We start from the raw sequence: 23,030 nt of genomic DNA, 5'->3' as shown, positions 1-23,030 counted from the left end.
CTCTCATCTAATGGAATCGGGTTATACGTGTTGGGTAGATCTAAGGCGCTGTAGATGTCTCCCTTGTGTGGTACTGCAAAAGTATCATCGATGACTGGAAGTGGATATTGTTCGATGACATGCTGCATACACCATTAGCTTGTACTCACCACAGATCCTGGCAGAGCTGCCTTTCTTCAGCACTGGCACAATTGGCATAGCCCATTCCCAATGACCGTATTGGAGAAAGCATGCCTGACTTCAATAGCCTTTACAGCTTTTCAGTTACGTTGTCTCCCTTTGTGTATGACAGTGGTCTTGGCCTGACAAACTTTGGAACAGCTCCTCCTTTGACATACAGGTGAATGGGTGGAACCTTGAATTGGCCTAGTTCCGGCTTGAAGACATCTTTACATTCCGACAAAATTATTTGAGCTCTTTTCATCTCGTCTGCTGGTACTGTTCAGGATCAGGACTGTAGCACCTGGGTTGTTAAGGGCTCGAATGAGGTTGCGACTGTGTAAACAGGGCCCTGAATGACGAATTATGATGATAGAGGCAGTCAGTGTCTTGCACTTGCAGGAAACTGTAAACACTGGCTACCAGCAATAGGCAGTGGTCCCAGGTAGTGGGCCAACTTCAGGTCCGTCTCTTTAGTTTGATGCCACATTGCACATTGTGTTGTACACATCGCAAGGAATGACGCGTAATGGCACCCCAGTGTCTACTTCTATGACTAGATTAACACTTCCATAGACGAACTTTCACCACACTGGATTGATGATTTTGTTAACTCAGCTGCGATGCTTGGCTTTCGGCGATTGTGAACAGATGAGAAGAACATGAACGGTTTCATCGAGGATCCTGATTAAACTGAAGGTCTTTTGTTTCTTGCAGCTTACCTTACGCTCTACGGATATATGCCCCTTTTTCCCACACTTGAAGCAGTTCACATTCTTGAACTTATTCTGAGTGGGTTTTGTTTCGACACCTTCTGCACGCTTTAATTTTTGCCGGTTTGTGCTTTGTGCTAGTTGTTTGTATATCATCTTATGCAGTTCGGTTCAGTCTTGACATCAACGGTCTTCATGAGCTTGATGACTTTACCCACAGCTCCTGCAGCCAGCACCATTCTCTCAGCTTCATTCAAGGTCTAACTCCCATGAGAAACAATAGCTTTCTGTAACATATGGTTCCGGATTCCGCATACAATCTTGTCCTGTAGGATTAAGTCCAACATGTCGCCAAAGTTCGATTTGTCAGCTTGTCGTCGGAGCTCAACAGTAGATTGCTGGGCTTTGTCTTCATTTTGGACATGTAAAAAATTTTAAGCTTTCTGCAGTATCACTGGGCTCGAGGTCCTAGAAGCCCTCCAGAATTTCAACCACCTCTTCGCAGGTGAACTGGTTCATCTTACTAGAACAACGTCACCCACTGATGGACTTCAATTCAGTTTGATTTGATCTCCGAGACAAGAAGCATCCTTTCTGTGCATCCTTTGCAATACTGTTACCTTCGAAGTAGAACTACATGCGAATTACGTGTGAAGTCCGCTTATTGTCCTTGCCGTCGTCAAATGGTGGTATTTCTTATGACCCTACTCAAGCAGCAAAGCACATGTTCTTCAACATGTTCGTACATTTCTCATTGCTGCTGCTACACCATGCCCGGCGACTGAGAATGCAGTATCGAAGACACAGCAACATGTAGGCTGCCAGAGCAAGGATCGTTTATTTTGTGGCAGTTGCCTCTTAATAGCCACACATCAAAATCAGACAAAGAAATACAATCAAGTAAACTCAGTGCATGCATAAACAAGTGCTATCACAGAATATCATGAAGCTATGCATGCACCCTAACAGCACAGTCAACATTGCAGAAGCTTATTATATATATAAGAATACTCAAGTGGTAATGATGAAGGCATACCTTTGATACTAGACCCACAGCTTGATATTTGTCTTACACAACTTCTTTAACATTTGCAAAGTGTTGTTGAATGACAAGAAAAATGTGCTGTTTAGAAAAGGCTCTGAAAGCAGAAGCAGCATTGAAAGGGTCACTTGCCCTTGTGATAGCTCAGGTGGCTATTTAGTTTTCTTCTAAATGCAAAGGTCTCAAGGCATAAGTGGCACTGAAATGGCCTCTCGCCTGTGTGGATACGCAGGTGATCAGTAAGATGGCGCTTAATTGAGAAGCTCCGAGGGCATGAAGGGCACTGAAATGGCCTCTCGCCTGTATGGGTACGGAGGTGATTATTCAGAGTGCACTTATGCGAGAAACTCCGAAGGCACGAAGGGCACTGAAATGGCTTTTCGCCTGTATGAGTGCGCAGGTGTACCATGAGATTATACTTTTGTGCAAAGCTGTGAGGGCACAAATGGCACTCAAATGGCCATTCGCCTGTATGGGCCATGGAGTGTCTTTTTAGATGAAATGCATTATCAGTCTCATAGTCACAGAAGTTACACTGGTGGCGGCGTCCCTGACGTGACGTCTCCCTTTTCGTGGTTGTAGCTTGACAGCTGGAAAGCCTCGATGCTGCATAAACAAATTAGAACGGTTACCACAGTAATGCTTTTCATCTGAAAACAAAATTGTAGTTACGAAACGCCCCTGAAAAAAGACAACATGGATACTAATACTAATGATTGCTTTTTTTCTTCATTGAAGAAGTGTTGAAGGCCATTCCAGATCAGGCCAAATAGAGGATTGCTCGTTGACTATTTTTTATTTGCCTAATATATTTATGTGTGGTTTTTCAATGGTTCAGTAGGTGAAATTCACACATATTTCTGCCAAGAAATAATATCATATTTTGAATTGTAAAAAACACAATAAAGTGAGAGGACGGGAAGTGTAGTAGTATTGCAAGCTGTTGCTGCAGGGTTTTCAGTTTTTCTCTTTAAGAAGCCTGAAGTCCAATGCCAAGCAAGCAGTATGGTACATAAGCCCATCAGTAAGAAACAGCTGCTGGCATCACAAATACATACGCTTGAAGTATCTGCTTTATATACGACCATACAAGAGCAAGAACTGCTTTTTAAATGCAAGAAGCAACACAGTATATGGTTCCTCAGATGTTAAGAATGCTAGCAAGATGCAGCCTTTGAATTGATACCAGTTACTTTCATTTCAGTGCACAGTGTTATTAGCACTATTTCGTCACTTTATGGAAGGCATTTATTCTCTCTGCTATTACTGCAAAACACTCTGTAACACAAGATTTCTCTTGGCAGAATATGCATCGTGGGTGTTGGCTGTTAGACACATTACTACAACGGGGTTCAACAGTAGATCACACACGCCTCTGCTTGTGATATGGAACATCTAGAGAACACCAATGTTCAACTGTCATAACAACTGCAAACTGTGGTCTGCATGTTGCTCGAGCAATGCTGTTGTTCGTAACCATTATTCAGCTACATTATTGTGATATACTTTTTTTTCTTAAGAATCGAAGATCGGAGCAACCTGAACACATACGGAGATAAAAAAGTGTCTAATGAAGACAACAATCATGCTCACTTCACAAGGACGCTGACCGAGATATATAGTTTTGCTGTGCAGGAACTAGTTTACCTCAAGACAAGCAGTGCACAAAATGAACACAAATGATCAGAAGCTTGTAATACTTTGGTTGCTGGTGGGCATGAGACAGCCATGCAGATGCATATGTGTATAAGAAAAAAAAATCGCACACATGCATCACATTAAAGATTAAAACAAAGCATGAAAAACAGTCTCACTGACTGCTGTATAGAAACATGGCTGTTCTCAAACAAATGCAATAAAATTAGAAATTGGAAAAAACACTAGAACAGAAAAGGCAATCTACGGAAAGAAGAACCAGGTGGCATAAAAATGCTTTGCATGCGATGTCCTAGCACTGTCGTCTCAACAATATATTTTGTGTATAAGTCACTTTTAGTATGTATATATACAAGCATATCTCGTAAAACAAAGCAAAAACAAAATGTACTATACTCAGTACAACTGAGAGTATAATAAACAATGTCTTGAATCTGCAATTGTACTGTAGTGCTAAAACTGTAGTAACAGGGGGATGATTCTTCTAAAAGTATCAAAGAAGGCACACTGTAAAAAAAAAGTTGAAAAAAAATTAAAATATATTTGGCATGATACAAATTTGACTAAATTTTTTTTTCGTACCATTGCGTAAATAATATTTCTTGTCAGTAATACGTGAACTTCCAAGTGCAATAACTCAAGTTTTGTTGGAGCACCAAAAACAATAACATGCTAATGATACTGAAAGATGACATGTACAAGTGTAACGATTAAAACATTAAGAAGAATTAAGAATGCTACAACATTCACTGGACAATTACTTACGCACTGAAACAGGCTAGGCAAACAGAATTCTTAATCAACATTAAACACTAAATGAGTACTGTACAAAAAATTAAATTCGAGGGTTTTAGGCAATCTGATTATGAGGTATGCCGTAGTGGGGGACTCCGGAATATTTTGGGCCACCTGGGCTTCTTTAATGTGCACCTAAATCTAAGTACACGGGTGTTTTCACATTTCACCTCCATCGAAATGCAGCCACCGTGACCGGGATTCAATCCTACAACCTTGTCCTTAGCAGCCAATCACCAAATTCTTACTATGGACCACCATGTATAAAAGAATGCCTACATCAGACAATGAAAAGGCCCTGAAACAGAATATTAACCCCAAAAAACTCCAAGGAAGAACCCAGAAGTAATATATACATGAGCCTAGCAGAAAAAGATTTTTAAAAAATATTGTGTGCAAAAAATATGCCATGGAAGGGACCAGTCACAAAGATGCCATGAATAAACAGTAACATCGCATATCATCAAGTTGGTAGATGGTGGGGTTCACAACATGGCGCTCTTGGTCCACCAGTGGCACACAGCTAGAGAGAGAAAGAGGGAAATAAAGTGTTATCAACAATGAACAGAATCTGAAGCGTAATTATCAGACCCACAGACATTGCTACAAGCAATCAAGTTGTGAGCTGCATTTTAATTTTGAGTGTAAGAGAGTAACAACTAGTTCATGGTTTAATGGTGGTTATACCGTTGTTTTCCGAGCTATTCACTATACAAGACACAGCAAAGTAATACTTCTGTGTGCAACATATGGCGACCTGATACAGAGTTTTCCTGAAACTGGGTTCTGCTTGCACTGTACACATCTCTGCCCGTAATCTAAACACACAACCGAGATCAATGGTCAAATGCTGCTGTAGCATTGTTTCCCTATGTTCTCATAATTTGAGCTGTTTCACGATCAGACATCTTGTATTGCTAAGTCTAAAGATGTCAATGACCTTAACAAATGCATTCATAAATAATGTAAACTGAAGAAAAATATTGCGCTAATCTCAGAGAGAAACTAAGCCCAATATGTCTTTTTGCAGTGTATAATCTGGCTCAGCTCAGTGCAAGAATTGCACTCAGTTAATTCTGGCGAATGCACCTAATAATCTGTCATAATATACTATTGCCTTGTTACCCTCCCAAAAAAATGCAAGACAACAGGCATTGTCGAGCCTAATGTAAACTACGTGTGAGGTGTTCGTATGGAAATCCATCATCTCAATGTGTAACTGGGCTGATTAAGGAGAGATGCAAATCGAAAAATGACATTTTTGTTCTGCAAAATAATGTTTCTAGATTTTGATACTGTATTTATGCTTCAACATCGTACTGCTATGTGCAAGAATGTTAAGACATTGCTCCAGCAAGAATACTGCGAAAAATTATTCTAATGGGGGAATGGTAGGTTCAGGAGCTTCATATTTCCATTCACACTCTACAGATGAGGCTCACAACATCCGCAACTATTGCCTACATCGCAAACTTTGCCTGGTGTAAGCACAAGTGAGCGGTAGCCCTGGCTGGATCGACGCCAGCTGAGTATTTACTTTTCACCAGTTCTCAGGCACAGGCTGTGGTTCATACATATGAGAGGCTGATGAGCAAAACTCTTGTTTTGCTGCATTCAGGGCAAACACCAAAACACAGCTGAGCCTCTCAGAAGCAAGATTTGGTCACTGTGGCACAAGCAATTGGCTTTATGCAGAGGAGATAGCCACTTCTAAAGCCATACTGTTGTGCAACATAGGCTTTGAGGAGGCTCTACAGGAGTTGGTTACCCGCCGACTCAGGAATTGTTAGCTCTGAGCAACCAGAGAAGAATCAAAAGACTCTCTGGAACACAGAGCTGAAGCTATCAGTATGCAGCAAAGAAACTCCGGCTGAAAAGGTAAGCTCACAAGGGTTATCAGGATACTGCTGACGCAGCAGGAGAATGTTAACCTGGAAAAGGCTGTTCTGCATTCTCTGTAAATTTCACGGAAATAGATCATATGCAACAGCAATACCATTATGCTGGCCTCGCGGATCGCACTTGACGGGATCAAAGCGTCCGCTGTCCAGCTAGATAACGGGTCGAACGCAGTTGAACATTTAAAACAAACTTTAATTACACTGAGAAGGTCAAAAAAGCAAGTTAAAAATACACAAAAACGTTCAGTTTTAGCCCCGTAAAAAAGTGGTCCGGTCTCTAGGGCTGGTGGGGCGAGTCTGCCCGTCCCGCGCTTTTCCAACTGTGGCTTCCATCCCCGTCGACGCCCCCGGGCACGGGAAACAACAGCCGACCACCCCGAAGCGTCGTCACTGGGTTTCTTTCAGGAACCGAACGGAGGGAGCGGGGTCCTTTCTCTCGCGCACAGCTTGGAGTCCGCGGGGGGCCAGTGAAAGAGAAAGCCATAAAAGTAAGGGAGGCCCGCTTCCCTCTTGAAAGAAAAGTCTGGCCGTACATTCGCGACGCGCACAGAACACTCCCCGTCTGGTGTCTTCCGTTGTTAAGACGCCACCACTATATCACGGTCACAGCAAACGCACAACTTCTGTTGTTGGCCGGAAGAATGTTTTCACAACCCCGTCTTTGGCTGTTTTCAGCTCGACCTTGCGCACCCTTCCATCTGCGCTGGGCAGGCTTCGTGTAATCACTCCGACGGGCCAGTCGTTGCGGGTTGCTTCTTTATCCCTGAGTAGAACGACGTCGCCTTCTTTGAGGTCGGGTTTTGTTGCTTGCCATTTTCGGCGTTGTTGCAAAGTAGTGACATACGTTGTGCGCCAGCGCTTCCAGAACTCGTCAGCCAGGTTTTGCACGAGACGCCAATGCCGTTTGTAGAGGTTGCTTGTATCTAACTGCCCAGTTGTTACAGATGCGCTTCCGTGTTTTTGGGTTAAGAGTGTCGCCGGAGTTAGGATTGTGGGATCTTCGGGGTCAGACGAAGTAGGAGTTATGGGCCTGGCATTAATGATGGCCGCAACTTCTGCCAAAAAGGTTGCAAGAATGTCATGCGTGAGTCGTTGATGACGTGACTGCATGAGCATTGAGTCAAGAATGCGACGTGCAATGCCTATCATCCGCTCCCACGCACCGCCCATATGGGACGCGTGCGGTGGATTGAATATCCATTTGCAGCCGTTTCCGCTGAGGAACTTGCCTATTTGTGAGCGATGAATGCCCTCAGCGCTGATTCCAAGTTCTCTGCAAGCTCCGATAAAATTGGTCCCGCAGTCAGAGCGTATTAGCTTGACGGGCCCTCGCACTGCTAGGAACCTTCGGAAGGCATTAATGAAACTCGACGTATCCATTGATTCGATCAGCTCAATGTGCACTGCGCGAATGCTTAAGCAGGTGAACATGACTGCCCAGCGCTTGCTGTTTGCAACACCACCTCTCGTTCGGCGAGAGACAATCATCCAGGGACCCAAAACATCGATTCCAACATTCGTGAAAGGAGGATCTGTGCTGATTCGGTCTGCCGGAAGGTCAGCCATCTTCTGGTCGTGAAAACGCCCTCGCAGCTTCTTGCATGAAATGCATGCTTGCAGCACGGATGAGATGCACCTTTTACCTCCGACGATCCAATACCCAGCAGCTCGTACGGCTCCTTCTGTGAAGTGTCGGCCCTGGTGTTGCACGCATTCATGGTGGTGGCGCACTAGAAGCTTCGCCACATGGTGCCGACCCGGCAATAAGAGAGGGTGTTTCTCATCGTCTGGAAGGTCGCTTCTGTTCAAGCGGCCGCCGACGCGGATCAAGCCGTTGGCGTCTAAGAATGGGTCAAGCCTTCGAAGCGAGCTTGTCTTGTGAACCTGCTCTCCTCTCTGGATACAGCATATCTCTTCATAAAATGCGTCCTGCTGTACTGCGCGAATGATGACGAGCCTGGCTTTGGAGAGCGCCTCAACGGGAGCTACCTCTCCTTGTGATGCGTTCTTTGCGCGATGGGCAACCTGGATCAGACTTGCTACAGCACGAGTGAGAGATTTCCAGTTCGAGAGTCTATGAAAGCGTTCAGCTCCGAGTCGCTGTCGTCTGTTCACCTCCGTCGCCAGAGTGCAGACTTCAGGGCGTATTTCTTTGTCTTCATCAGGATTTAAGAGGATGAAGCTCGACGACCGTGCTTTCTCTTCTCGTCGTGAGAGAAAATCAGGTCCGGACAACCAGTTCGTGCTTTTAAGCTGTGCTGCTGGAATCGTTCTAGTGGCGTGGTCTGCTGGATTTTCGTCTGTGTGAACGTATTTCCATTGTTCAGGTTGCGTGCTGCTACGTATCCGCTGCACCCTGTTGGCCACATACACGTAGAACCTTCTTGTTTCGTTGTATATGTAACCCAAGACCACTTTGCTATCCGTGTAGAACGTGACCGAGTTCGGCTGGAAGTCCAATTCTCGTAGTATAGAATCGGTCATCTCTACAGCAAGCACTGCTGCACACAACTCAAGCCTGGGGATGGTGTGTTCTGGTTGTGGAGCAAGCTTGGCCTTTCCCATCACAAATCCGACGTGTCTATTTCCTTGCTTGTCAGTCACGCGTAGGTATGCCACAGCTGCGACGGCCCTTGTGGACGCGTCTGAAAATACATGAATGTCCCTGCTTTCGGCTTCAAGCGTCGAGACTGGCGCATACGTTCTTCGCACGTGAAGGTGCTGTAGTGTCTGGAGAGAGTTCTTCCACTCGTCCCATCTCTGCTTTTTCTCGTCCGAAAGCGGTGTGTCCCAGTCATAACCCTTCGTCACGAGGTCACGGAGAAGGTACTTGCCTTGAACCGTTATTGGAGCCACAAACCCTAGTGGATCGTAAAGGCTGTTGACGGTCGACAGCACTCCTCGCCGCGTATATGGCCTGTCCTGACGAGGAGCCCTGAAGACGAAGCTGTCGTCGCGTATGTCCCACAGTAGACCGAGACTTCTTTGCGTAAGCGACGCGTCTGTGCCGAAGTCGAGGTTCTTCAGTCCCTGGGCGTGGTCCTCTCGAGGAAATGCATTCAGCACATTCTGCCTATTCGAAGCTATCTTGTGCAGCCTTATGTTAGCTGTTGCAAGCATTTTCTGCGTTCTTTGCAGCAGACTAATGGCATCTTCTTCGCTCGGAAGAGACTTAAGCCCATCATCGACGTAGAAATCTCTTTCAACGAACTTCCTGGCATCTTCACCAAATCGTGGGGCAGCTTGTTGGGCAGTCCGTCGAAGGCCATACGTTGAAACAGCTGGCGATGGGCTGTTGCCGAAAACGTGAACCTTCATTCGGCACTCTATGATTTCTCTGGAGATATCGTTGCCCTTAAACCAGAGGAACCTCAGGTAGTTCTGATGGTCCTCGCGAACCATGAAACTGTAGAACATTTGCTGGACGTCCGCTGTAACCGCAACTGGTTCTTGCCGGAAGCGTATCAAAATCCCCACAAGGTTATTCGTCAGGTCAGGGCCGGTCAGGAGAACGTTGTTCAGAGATACCCCTTCATACTGAGCGCTGGAGTCAAACACGACTCGGATTTGATCAGGCTTCTGGGGGTGGTGAACGCCGAATATGGGCAGATACCAACATTCTTCGTCCACGTGAAGTGGTGGAGCTTCCTCCGCATGACCCTTGATGAAGAGCTCGTTCATGAAGTTCACGAAACGTTCCCTTGTTTCAGGATTTTTTCGCAGGGTACGCCGTAGCGAGAGCAGACGAGACAGAGCTTGTTCTCTGTTGTTCGGAAGCCGACTTCTCGGTGTGCGAAAGGGGAGAGGGGCGACCCAATTGTTTGATTTGTCTTGGGTGAATTCACTATTCATTATCTTGAGGAATGTCTTGTCTTCCATGGAGAGAGCACGCTGGTTGTCAAATTCTGTTGTCTCGAAAAGATTCGGGGCCAGGTTGTCATCCAATGTTGCTGCCAATCGTAAATCTTTTGAGACCTTATCCGCAGAGTAGAGAATCGGCGCCTCCCTAACAAAGAAATGTCTTGGGCATGGCTCAAAAAGAGATGGTCGCCCACTGTCCAGCACATGGGTCTTGAACACGTTGACGCAGCCCGTTTTCCGCGTTCGACCAACGCAAACGTCACCGACAATGACCCATCCGAGGTCGAGCTTCTGAGCATACGGCGCGTCGTGGGGTCCGTTGATTGTCTGACGAACCTTGTGAGCTCTTAGGATGTCCCGGCCAAGAAGGAGCAGTATTCCAGCCTCCTCAAGAGGCGGAATGTGATTTGCTACTGACTTCAAGTGCGGGTAGTGCCTTGCAGCGTCAGGGGTCGGAATTTCCTCTCTGTTTTCTGGAATTGCCTTGCACTCGAGGAGAGGTGGAAGAGGAAACTTGACTTCGCCTGACATGCTCTGCACGAAAAAACCATGAGCGACTCTTCCAACCACTTCAGTACTGCCGGAGCAAGTGCGGAGCGTGTATTGCGTAGGCGTCCCCTTCACTCTGAAATCGTTTAGAAGTTCTGGCCTAACCAACGAGCGATTGCTCTGGTCGTCAAGAATCGCGTACGCTCTGACTGTCTTCTCAGGCTGAGTCTCATGGGTGACCTCTACGAGGGAGATTTTAGCACACGACTTTGTGCTGCTGCCAGCGTTTGCCACTTCGGTACGCCTGGATGTGACTCTTCTTTCTGAGTCATCTGTCGTACTGTCATCAGACCCACTAGCCCTTGACGGCTCTGAGGTTGGCGGTGCTGGGTGAAGCGCTGTGGCGTGGTCGGCGCTGTCGCATATGAGGCATCTCACAACTGCCTGACATTGCCACTGCATGTGGTTCTTGGATGAGCAGCATCGTAGGCAGATCCCTTGCTTCTTTATGAAAGATTGCCGCTCTTCCAAGGTTTTCTCACGGAAGGCGCGACACCTTTCCAAAGGGTGAGGTTTCTTGTGATATGGACACCACCTTTTCAAGTCCTTCGATTCCGGTTGCTGTTCGTTAGCAGTGGCATCTCGATTAATTTTGGCAGAAGCAGGATCCACTTCTGTTTTTCTCGCTGACACAGATGATCTTTGCCGCGTGGTCTTGGTACCATTGTCTTCCTTCCTTTGATTGAATTCAGACGGCGCATTTTGTGCACGCAAGATGAAACTCGGGTCGTTCCTCATGCTGGCCTGATCTCTAACAAATTTGCAAAAGAAAGAAAAGGGTGGAAATGCAGTGTCATGATCTTTTTTGTATTTCGACCCCACCGACATCCAATTTTCTTGAAGTCCAGATGGCAACTTCGAGACAATTTTGTTGACCCCTCTTGCGGTATCCAAATAGCCAAGACCGGCGAGATACGGGTCAGTTTTCGCAGCCTCGAGTTCTAGCAGGAGGTCGCCAAGTTCCTGGAGTCTGGTATTTTCCCGGTAAGCTATCTTCGGGAAGTCTTCCAGCCGCTTCAGTAGTGCATCCTCAATTGCCTCAGGGCACCCGAAGACGTCGTCGAGCCGTTTCCACACAACGTTCAAGCCCGTTGAAAAGTCATCCACGTGCACCGATTTCAACCTCCGAGCCTGATTTGACGATTCAGGGCCAAGCCATTTGATGAGGAGGTCTAGCTCTTCTTGGGCAGAAAGACCTAGATCCCTGACGACACCTTTGAACGATGATTTCCAAGCGCGAAAGTTCTCAGGTCGATCATCAAACTTGATAAGACCGCTTGAAACAAGGTCTTTGCGGCACAGGAATTTGAGGACATCGGCTAGCTCTGACCTTGAACTGTTGTGTGTCGGGGCGTGCACAAGCGGGTGCGGACCAACTCGTAAGTTCATAAGACGACTCGTAGCTCCAGCATGCTTACAACTTGGGTTGTTAGGGGCAGCATCGTAGTCAGGTGGACGGTCATCAGCTCGCAGACGCATCGAATTATTCGCGGCTGTGTTGGCCCTCGGCGACGTGCGAGCATTGTTTACGTCGTCGCTTGAGTTGGTAACGGCCTCCTCAGTAAACACGAGCGCAGAGTTGCGTAGGGCTTGCTGCTCATCGATATAACTCCTAGTCTGCAGCGTTCGGTCCACAGGAGGGAGCGTGCGCATGCGCTCCCCGCCATCCTGCTCCACGGCTGCCTCGAGCGCATTCGCCTGTGCGTTTGCAGCTGCCGCTTCTTTTTCGTGCTGCAAAATATCCAATTCAGCCTCAATCCTTGCCTTTTCAATACGCATCGCGGCCTCTCTGCGACCAAACTCTGCTCTGGCCCGGACGGCTTCAGCTTGTGCGCGTGCTTGTACGGCGGCTAGGCTGATTGTTGACGAGCCCGATCGTCGTGACCGCGAAGAAACGCTTGAGTGGGCCGATAGAGAGTGCTGCGACGTTACCTCTTGTAAGCGGTCGCGTTCTCGTTCTGAAGCCTCACGTAATTTGTCGCTCACAGTCACATAACGATCTGCGTCGATTGCTTTTTGAAGTTCCAATTCCTCCTGGGTTTCAGATCTGCTCGTTCTGGCGAGGAAGGTAGAGTATCTGGCTGCGACGTGTTCGTAGCGCTCATAGCTTGCGCGAAGCTGCGTTGCGGCGTTGTTAACGTCTTCCTCTTTCGCACATGACACTTTCAAAATAGCTGTCTCCACGTTCTTCCAGGCAGCGTCTATTCTCCGGCAGTGCTCTTCGCGACTCGTTTCATACGTTTCTTTACCTTTCATGGAAAACGTAGTTGCTCTTTGTGGTCGAATATTTGCCGTGGAAGCTTCATGCTCTGCTGTCATAATTTGAGACGTTTCAGGCGTCAGCTTGTCCTGATCCATTTTGGCGTGCGTGCTTCACGACGTATCTCACTCAAAGCGGACGTATGTGGTGAAGCCTGCTAAGCTGCGCGATGAAATTTGAAACGAGCCCACCTTGTCGTTGCCCTGTGTGCCGTCAGCTGCTCAACTTGTAGGCGATGCCGTGTCCTTGCAGTAGGCGTATGTCATGGTCAAACCGGAGGTCTTGCCGTGCGACGTATTCCACTGCAGCGGATGTTGAGTTGGCGGCCGATGGCAGTCGACTTCACTTTTTTACTATGCTGGCCTCGCGGATCGCACTTGACGGGATCAAAGCGTCCGCTGTCCAGCTAGATAACGGGTCGAACGCAGTTGAACATTTAAAACAAACTTTAATTACACTGAGAAGGTCAAAAAAGCAAGTTAAAAATACACAAAAACGTTCAGTTTTAGCCCCGTAAAAAAGTGGTCCGGTCTCTAGGGCTGGTGGGGCGAGTCTGCCCGTCCCGCGCTTTTCCAACTGTGGCTTCCATCCCCGTCGACGCCCCCGGGCACGGGAAACAACAGCCGACCACCCCGAAGCGTCGTCACTGGGTTTCTTTCAGGAACCGAACGGAGGGAGCGGGGTCCTTTCTCTCGCGCACAGCTTGGAGTCCGCGGGGGGCCAGTGAAAGAGAAAGCCATAAAAGTAAGGGAGGCCCGCTTCCCTCTTGAAAGAAAAGTCTGGCCGTACATTCGCGACGCGCACAGAACAACCATGTTTATGAACTTTCAACTTCATGGTACAAATGGTAACAATAGGTGAAGTTTTGATGGGGTGGTCAATGTATTCTTCATGGCAGATGTGGCATGGCTGTAAAAGGGCATAAAAAAAGCTGTCACTGCAAACGGCATAAGATATAGCTAGTAAAATAATGACACTGACAAGCTAGTGACATGGGGTATTGCAACTGCAATTCATGAAATCATAATGCAACAAATTTTCCTTTTTTTCCTTTTTTGTAACATTTTTATATTACTTTTTACTTCCCTTGCCCGCTTTCCCTAGCAAAGGGTTGGCAGCCAGTCTGAGAACTGGCTAACACCACTACCACCACCACAGACAGGCTAACCTCCCTGTCTTTCTGTCTATTCTTGCTTTCTTCCTTCCTAATGCGAGAAAATGTAAGAGTGACATCAGAGCTTCAATAGAGCTCTTGCATACAAGGGCTGTTAATGACACACTACAATTACCTGAACAAATTATTTTCAGAGTGTCTGTTTCAATTGAAACTCGAAGACAATTTGCAGATTAAAAAATGGTTCAATGCTAAGAAAAAATGAAAGGTGTAGAGCTATGTTTTTGCACTATGCACAAGGGAAATACATTTTACTTTCTGCTTCTACTGCAGGGCATTGAAAAAGTACGTGGAGGACTTGGAGGACTGGGAGATTATTGCCACACTTACAAGTTGAAGGATCTCTCCCACTCAAGAAATAAGAGTGAGTGTGGTAAGTGCGTCGTCTTCTTTATTGCCAAACAAGTACTTCCTTGCACCATGCTGTTTTCTCACTTATCCATCCAGTTCTTCATAGGGGTCAGTCATGTGCGTGTGGACTTAACAAGTTTGAATTATCTGATGAAAGCTAAGCTTAGGGCCGAAATAATGGAATCTTGTACGCATAGAAATGCATGACCACTGGTATGGATTCTCGGCAGGGATCAAATTAACCCAAAAAATTGAATTAAACAGAGTTGAATTAACGGAAGTCTATTGTATTTGAGAAAAAGTCTCCAGAACTCAAACCTAATATTTTATTTCTAAACAGAATGACACGTAGCTTGCCTGGAGTCAGCCTCCTAAAAGAAAGGCTTATGGACTGCATTTACATGGCTTAATTACAGACATATCTAAATGCATGCAACATTCTTTGAAAACTGACATACACTCCACTGCAGAGCTTGTAAATGAGAACAAACTGCCTTAAGTTACTTCGTGCACTGTGACAATGTCAGCAATGAATTATGGAAGATCATGTCACCAGATGCAAGTAGAATGTCGAGTTTCTTCAAGGAGAGAAGAGCAATGCCATAGCACTGCATATTATTTTGAAGGGGCAACACCATGGTGCAATTGGCTAAATAATTGTTTTGCACATGTTGAACCATAAATTTGCATACATTCTGCTAAAAGTGAGGCATGCAGAATGAACCAGCAGAAGCCATTTGGCCAAATTTATATCTGCAACGTGCATTCACTCAGGAACTGGTGCCACAACTGCAGCTCCCCTGCAGAAGTGTCATTCGGAACGGAACTCATTTTCATTGTTCTCTGTCAATTAAGACTCCAGTAAGTGAAGTTATTTACATATTCATGAGAAGTGAATATTATAAGCTTTCATAGAGTGACTTTTCAAATGGAATACGAAAGGAAAAGGAACAACTATTTGATTTGCGTTCGAAATTATAAATATTTGCATGGCACATCTTTGACATAATCTAGCATATTCAATGCCACACTGCTGCCCAGTGTTAGGCATGCAGAGCATAAAGGAATGTGCTGATCCATTCATTACACTGCCACGGTCAAGTCTAGAAAGGGTGAGCGAATAACACATCTATTCCACGCACATCCAGTCAAAGGGCAAGTGCTTGTTAGATAGTACTTAATTATGTAATTATAGAATTATGTTTGGCTATTGCAGCCGATGAGAACAAATTGATATTTCATGAATGCATCAAAAGAAAGGATGCTTTGGAACATTATAGGCAAGTTTAGGAATATGAGATCACCTGGCAGATTACATATTAAGCTTGTAGCACACTACTACGTGCCATAATGGTGCAGTCACAAAATACGACAAGAACATGCCCAGCACGCTGACGGTGTGAGAGTGGTGGACTCGGCGAAATCAGGGTTCAGCCAAATTGAGCTGGCTCGACTAAAATGTAATTTGTGGACGCCACGGGCAAGCGTTTGGTTTTTCTTCCACCACAAATTGGCGACTTGGGATCTAGTGTCATCGCTCTTGTCTCTGGGTGCCTCAGCCGCTTCGCTGGAGGAACAACTACTACTACTGCAAGGAGCTTGAGCCCTGTGGTCGCAATCTGCCTTGTATCCAGTCAGCCATGGCCTCAAATTCTCCCAATCAAGTATTGCTGCCAGTGCTACTACCCTGCGATACCGAGGTCTCCACTCTTAAGCTCCCACAGTTCTGGTCATCGGACTCAGAACTTTGGTTTTTTACAATCGAATTCTTGTTCCGTAGCCACCGCCCGAGTTCAATATTGGAGTACTTCCAACTACTACTGCTGCGATGGTTCACGATGTTCTAAACTCCCCACTTGTCCACCGCCCCTATGACCACCTTAAGGTGGCGATCATCCAGCACACCCTTGAAAACGGAGCAGCATCGATTGCAGCAACTTCTTGCAATGGAGGTGCTCGGTGACCGCAACCCTACCGACTTATTGCGTTGCATGCAAGCCGTGGCTGGAGACCTGGCTCCTTCAACTGACAGCGCACTTCTCCGGGAACAATTCCAGCAGCGCCTTAAACTGTAGGTGGGCATGATCCTGACTGCGTCTTCATTCTCAACACTGGAATCTCTGGCCCAATTGGCCGACAAGATTATGGATGTTCGTTGTCCCGCCGTAGCCACAGTACATCGCCGTCCTTACGCTTCGTCCCACGGTCCAGCCGCTGGCAACAGCTATGCACGTCTCTTCGAAGTTAACAAGGAGCTCACAGAGCAAGTAGCCTGACAGGTGAGGCCGCTGCCATCCAAACATGCTGGCCACATTTATTGTGATGGCCTTGCCGCCCCAGCCTCGGTCACTTTAACACCATCCTCCTCCTCCCGTTAGGCTTTGCTGGTACCACTGCTGCTATGGCTCTAGCGCAAACCAGTGCCACGAGCCCTGCTGCTACGTGGGACACGGTTAGGTTGGACCCTGAAAGTGACCACTGTTCCCGGCCCCAGATCAAGCCACCTTTCGCTCGTCACCGACCACGTCAGAAAAATCCGCTATCTTGTTGACACTGGCGCCGAGATTTGCATCCTTCCTCTTATGTTGGCTGAGCGCCGCCATTCCCAACTCGTCTTCTCTTACCGCAGTCAACAGATAGACCGTCCGGACATACGGACAAAAGTCGGCGACACTTGACGTAGGCCTCAGACAGACCTTTCCCTGGCTCTTTGTCATCGCAGCCATACGCCAGCCCATCATCAGAGCTAACTTTCTTTGGCATTACAACCTCATTGTCGACTTGTGGCACAGCCGCATCTTGGACTCCGAGATGAGCTTAGCTGTCCAAGGAGTTTCCTGTTGCGCTCCACCACTTCGGCTTCTCCAGGCGCACACGGCTAATCCCAACCCCTGGTCAACCATCCAAGCCGAGTTTCCAGACGTCTTCTGACCCCCCTCTTTTCACTACTCGGTCCCTCACAGCATGACAAATCATATCGTCATGACTGGCCCTCCGATGTCACCTCAGGCTCGTTGCCTCTTGCCTGATCGTCTAACTATTGCCGAAAAGGAGTTTGAAAACATGCTTGACCTTGGCTTCATTCCTTCACTCCTCCAGACCTTGGGCCTCGCCACTCCATATGGTGGCCAAGGATACCTGTGACTGGCGCCCCTGTGGCAATTACCGTGCTCTCAACAAGGCCACTGTCCCGGACCAGTACCATATACCTCACACTCAGGGCTTTATGTCGGCACTGCATGGTTGCACCATTTTTAGCAAGGTCAACCTGGTGAGAGCCTACCAGATGAATTCTGCGGAACACTCAGATATTCACAAGACCTCAATTAGAACACCCTTCAGCCTGTTCGAATATCTTTGGATGCCTTTCGGTCTTCGTAACGAGGCCCAGACCGTTAAGCATTTCGTTGACCAAGCATCACACGGCTTGACGTGCTGCTTTGCTTACCTTCACGACATCCTCGTCTACAGCAAGCACCCCTGCCGAAGTTCCTAAGCTCCATCTGCGTCAATGGCTCGCAAGACTCGGCAAGTTTTGCCTTGTCGTTAACGGTCCAAAGGCCGAGGTCGGCATTACGAGTTGGATTTCTCCAGCCATCACATCAACGCACATAGCATTTGTCCACTCCTGACCCGCATCACATCCACCCACGAGTTTCCTCAGCCATCCACCACCAGGCAATCGTGCGAATTCTTTGGCCTCTTGAACTATCACCGCAGCTTCATTAGTCTGTGCCAATACACTGCAGCCTCTACAAGACCTTCTCTCGGGCCTCAAAACACCGAATACTTCCGTGGCCTGGAACGACACTGTTGAATGCACGTTCAGAGGCATGAAAGAAGCTATTGCCGGTACGACGCTCCTCGTCCTCCCCAAAATGCGACGCCCCAACATCTTTCATGGTTGACGCATCGGGCACTGCAGTCAATGCAGTCTTGTACCAGTTCGTTGCTAGTGCTTGACAGCCGATCGCCTTCTTTTCCAAAGAGCTTGCGCCCCCTGGGCGCCGCTACAGCACATTCGCCAGACAGTTGCACGCCATCTATTTGGCTGTGAAGAATTCTTAACATATTCTTGAGGGAGGCTCCTTTCATGACCTTACCGACCATAAATAAACCACTGACTTCCACCCTAGCTTCCAGTAGCACCTACTATGCTCCCCGCAATATCAGACAGCTCTCCTACATTTCTGAATTCACCAGCAATATTCATCACGTCAGCGGAAAATCCAATGCTGTTGTCGACACACTTTCTATGTCGCGCCGCCCTCCATGCAACGAACCACAGCCGACCAGTAAACGACTTCTAGGCCATGGCTACCGCCCAGAGTGTCGACACCGAGCTTCAGCTGCTTCACGAGATATCTGCTTTGTAACTGCGATGTGCTCATTGTTTGTGATACGTGGACCACACGTCTTTGTCATTAGGTGCTTCGCCCATACCACCGGGCCAACTTTGATGCCATTCATTCTTTGGCTCATCCTGGCTTTCGCCCAAGTCATTGACTTGTCACTTCTCGTTATGTGTTGCTCAGTGTCAACGTGAACGTTCGTGGCTGGTCTTGCGTGTGCTTCAGCTGCCAACGGTACAAAGTGCATCGCCACGCTGCGACTCCTCTGGGCACACTCACGCCCCCGGACACCCGCTTCAGCCATCTGCATGTCGATCTTGTTGGCCCCCTACCTCCCTGTGGGAACCACCGCTGCCTGTTAACCTGCAGTGACAGATTCACCAGATGGCCTGAAGCGATGCCCCTCCTGGAGATAACAGCAGAGTCGATAGCTTGACCATTCATTACACTCTTGATTAGCTGCTGCTGTGTCCCTTCCATCACTGCGGGTGACCGTGGTCATCAATTTTACTCAGCATTGTTTGCCAATCTATCTCGTCTCCTCGGCGTCAATCACATCGAGACAACCACTTACTGCCCGATACACAATGCGATCATTGAACGTTTTCACCGCCAGCTGAAGGCTTCACTTGTGGCTTCTCCTTTATCATGGATCGAGCACCTTCCTTTCGTTATGCTTGGCATTTGCACTGCTCTTCGCAGTGGTTCTTCCACCAATGCAGCCGAGCTTACGTTTGGCACAACTCTGAGTCCCTGGCGACTTCTTCGGCGACTCACCCACCGCACCTGCTGACGTTTTTGACTATGCCTACCGGCTACACAGTGCTATGCGTACTTTCCTCCCTCCCCTCCAAATAATGTTATTCCTGACGTGTATACGTCAACGCTGGCCTTGAGAACTGCACACACATCTTTGTGCTCCACGACGCACAGCACCTTCCCTTACGACCCCCGTGTGATGGTCCATTCAAAGCACTCAAGCGTGCACCTAAAAACTTTCTTTCACCCATCAGCGGCCTGGAAAATGCGGTCTCCGTCGATCGTCTGAAGCCTGTCTACTTGGACTCGGACGCTTTGGCCACTTCTGCTGTCACATTTTCTCCCAACCAGCCCAGTCCTACTTTCCACGTGCATTTCGCACCACCGCCACCTGCGCTTTGCCTTTCGTCCAAGCTTACGACTTCTTCACTAGAAGGTGGGCCCTGTAGTGCACTACTACCTGCCACAATGGTGCGGTCACAAAAGACGACGACGTGCCTAGCATGCCGACGGTGCGCGAGCAGTGGAATCTGCAGATTGACGCGTCCGCTTGATTGAGCGAGTTCGACTATAAATAGAATTCATGGATACTAGGCATCAGCGTGTCTGGTTTTTCTTCACTCACAAGCTATTTTTAGCCCTCACGGTTATTTGCTATAATTGGGTCTGACTGTATAGATTAAATATCGCCAAGTGAGGTGAGGTGGTGTGTACTGTTCGTGCATACTGCCACTATTGCCAAGTGTATTGTTTCCAGTAATGTTTCCAAGACGTAGTTGACATTTTACAGATAAACGTATGTTTGTAAATAGATTGCAACAAAGTAATTTACATTACAGTCACTTGCTTAACACATTCATTTTCTTATATCTCAAGCTTCTTCCAACATTGCATGAAGGCCATTCTTGCACATGTTTTATGTAGTTTATGCCCATGCCTATATTTCATCATTTTGTGATCTTCTGGACAATGAATGCCACAGGGCAATAACAATATAACAGAAAGTGCCCTTATCAGAAGTACACTGCAGCCAATGTTCCCAACACAATACAAGATCAAGCACTCTGCAAGTCTAAGCCTCTGAATAACATAGTTATGGGCCCCCACAAATATATGCACAAGGTGCCCTCTTTGCCTTTACCATGCACGAGTGAGTCCTCCTTCCGCAGAAAATGTGATATGCATTGCGGGCAATTTTCGAGTATTGTCTACTGTTACTAATTTTTGTTGCCGAGGTGGGCTGCAAGCACGACACACAACTTATATGACAGCTGCAAAGTGCATATTTAGTGCTGGCAGTGACTGACTGGAGTTTATTGGTGCAAGGGCCAGATGCGGCCCAAGAGAACTAAGGCTATGATAATGGACTGCCATTGGTAAATGAATAATGAATATCGAGATGTGGATGAAACACGGCTGTATAGAGTCCTAAAAATATTTGTTAGAAAGTGTGCAAATATGTTCGTAATAAAACCAGACTATGATACATATGCTATGTATAAATGACATACTGTGAAGAGGTGATGCACTAAAATATGTTGCTACAAGGAGCACTACTGCCTCACCAAGGCAGTTAAGCACAAGGGCCAGGAGGCATGTTACATACATGTCGCTACTATCGGAGCATCAGCCTCTTGTAAGAGGGTGTGCTACAAATATTGTGGGTTTATAATGGTCAATAAATCGACATCTCGAAAAAATGTGAAAATTATTTATTATCAAAAATTGGTTCTGCTTGAACAAACAATATTGGATGAAAGGGAATGTGGAATCTATACTAGACGAAAGTGCCAGTTTCGTTGAGCTTCTGCTTCCCAACACTCCACCAAGATGTTGAGAACGGTCAGCCTCTCGCTACAGAGGGAAGCTTGACTCCCGGTCAGTAGGGAAAAATGGGTACCATATGTGTATCTTATACTCAGTCGACAGAACATGACATCAGTTTGTCATACTTTTGTTCTCGAAGGCCAATTTTGTATGTGCAGCTTAATAAATTAAGTTTATTAGAGGTTTCATGGTCAGAGATGAATTGCCAAAAGTTTCCCAGCGTTCTGTGCAAGAAAGACTTGAAGTCTGTGAGAGGGATAACTAAGGTAGTGTTACAGGCTCTCATTTTTATGGATGTTTCAAGTTCAGCTGCAAGCATATTGCCCACTATGCCTCTGTGGCCTGGCACCCAACATGCTACAATGTGTTGGTTAGATGCATACATAATAGTAATGAGACATGAGTAAAGATCATTGACTACTGGATTTTTATATTTCTGTAAAGACTTTAAAGCTCTTACTCCACTTAGGAAGTCTGTAAATATCACAGCTTTTTGTAGTTTTAATGCCTCTATGTGTTTTACAGCTGAGAGCAATGCCTAAGCCTCCGCCATAAAGATGCTCATTTCAGCGTGCAGAATTATTGAATTCCAAGACGGATGGCCAGACTGCATGTAAGATATACAATTAGGTGACTTTTATGCGGCGGTATAAAATTCTGGACAGGAGAGCTTTGACTGGAGTTCCAGAAAGTGCATAGGGATATGCATCTCTGGAGCATGCTTTGCAACTTTTGACAAAGCATGTGTTGCATTCTATCAGTTGCCACAGCCGCACTGGTAACAACCTTGTTGAGTGCACATGTAGTGGGATGTTTATTTCCTCGCTCAGCTTCCCCACGTGCAGTGAAAAAGGTTTTCTCAATGAAGGTCGATTTTGACATAGTGTGGCAGACGTCAAATTATTAATGGTTTTACAATAACGGTGTACAGGATTAGATTTCACTTTGAGGAAGTAGGTGAATTTTATCTATGTTCTTTGCAGGTGGAGTGACCATTCATTAGAGTCTATGTACAACCTCTGTATAAGGCTTGTTCTGAAGGTGGCTGTGGCCCGGCGAATAACTAAATGGTGAACGGGATCCAAAATCTTCAATGCAATTGGAGCAGCAGATTGATCTACCGCAGAACCATAGTCCAGACATGACAGTATGAGGTTCCTGTACAGATTAATTAGGCAGCCCCCGTCATTGTCCCATGTCTGCAGCTGGCAGTGACTGTAATTTCATCCTCACATAGCCTGAAACACAGAAACCTACACTTTGAAAGTGGAGCAAGACTCATGGCTTTGCATCAAGGCTCCTTGTAGTGACTGCAACGAAGCGGTGCATAACGCACTTCCCCAGGAGTTCCTTGGTCTCAGCATCGTGGTCAGCAGCCAAATGCGGTGCATCGAACCCGTAGCTGTCAAACATGTATCGCCCTGGTGTTGCCGCTGATTGTCCAAGGCAACTGTGAGCCTCAAGAAGCGATTCGTCGCAGTAGGGCAGGAAAGGCTGGGTGGTCGCTTCCCCCTTTGGCCGATCATAACAGTACACACGTGCAGCTATTCAATGAACCTTGCACGCCGACGTGGAACACTGTAGGTGCACGACTGGGTAGGTACTGCTGTTTGAAGAAATTCCTTGATGCC

At 46.9% G+C, this 23,030-nt stretch overlaps 1 protein-coding gene across 2 annotated transcripts in view; it reads right to left on the bottom strand.

The window, feature by feature from the left end:
- Positions 1-1,691: 1,691 nt before the first annotated feature.
- Positions 1,692-23,030, bottom strand: part of LOC135910256 (zinc finger protein 782-like) — a 187,833-nt gene continuing 166,494 nt past the window's right edge. The window contains exon 5 of one of the 2 annotated variants that reach the window (XM_070527579.1): positions 1,692-2,520. In XM_070527579.1, the coding sequence (XP_070383680.1) occupies positions 2,039-2,520 (482 nt within the window). In that variant the 3' untranslated portion in view covers positions 1,692-2,038. The remainder of the gene's footprint in view (positions 2,521-23,030) is intronic. The other variant, XR_011509091.1, reaches the window with a different exon arrangement.

The sequence above is a fragment of the Dermacentor albipictus genome, chromosome 10, assembly GCF_038994185.2.
Source record: "Dermacentor albipictus isolate Rhodes 1998 colony chromosome 10, USDA_Dalb.pri_finalv2, whole genome shotgun sequence".
Lineage (NCBI taxonomy): Eukaryota > Metazoa > Arthropoda > Arachnida > Ixodida > Ixodidae > Dermacentor > Dermacentor albipictus.
The sequence above is the reverse complement of the archived record's forward strand: the minus strand, read 5'-3'. Positions and strand labels throughout refer to the sequence as shown.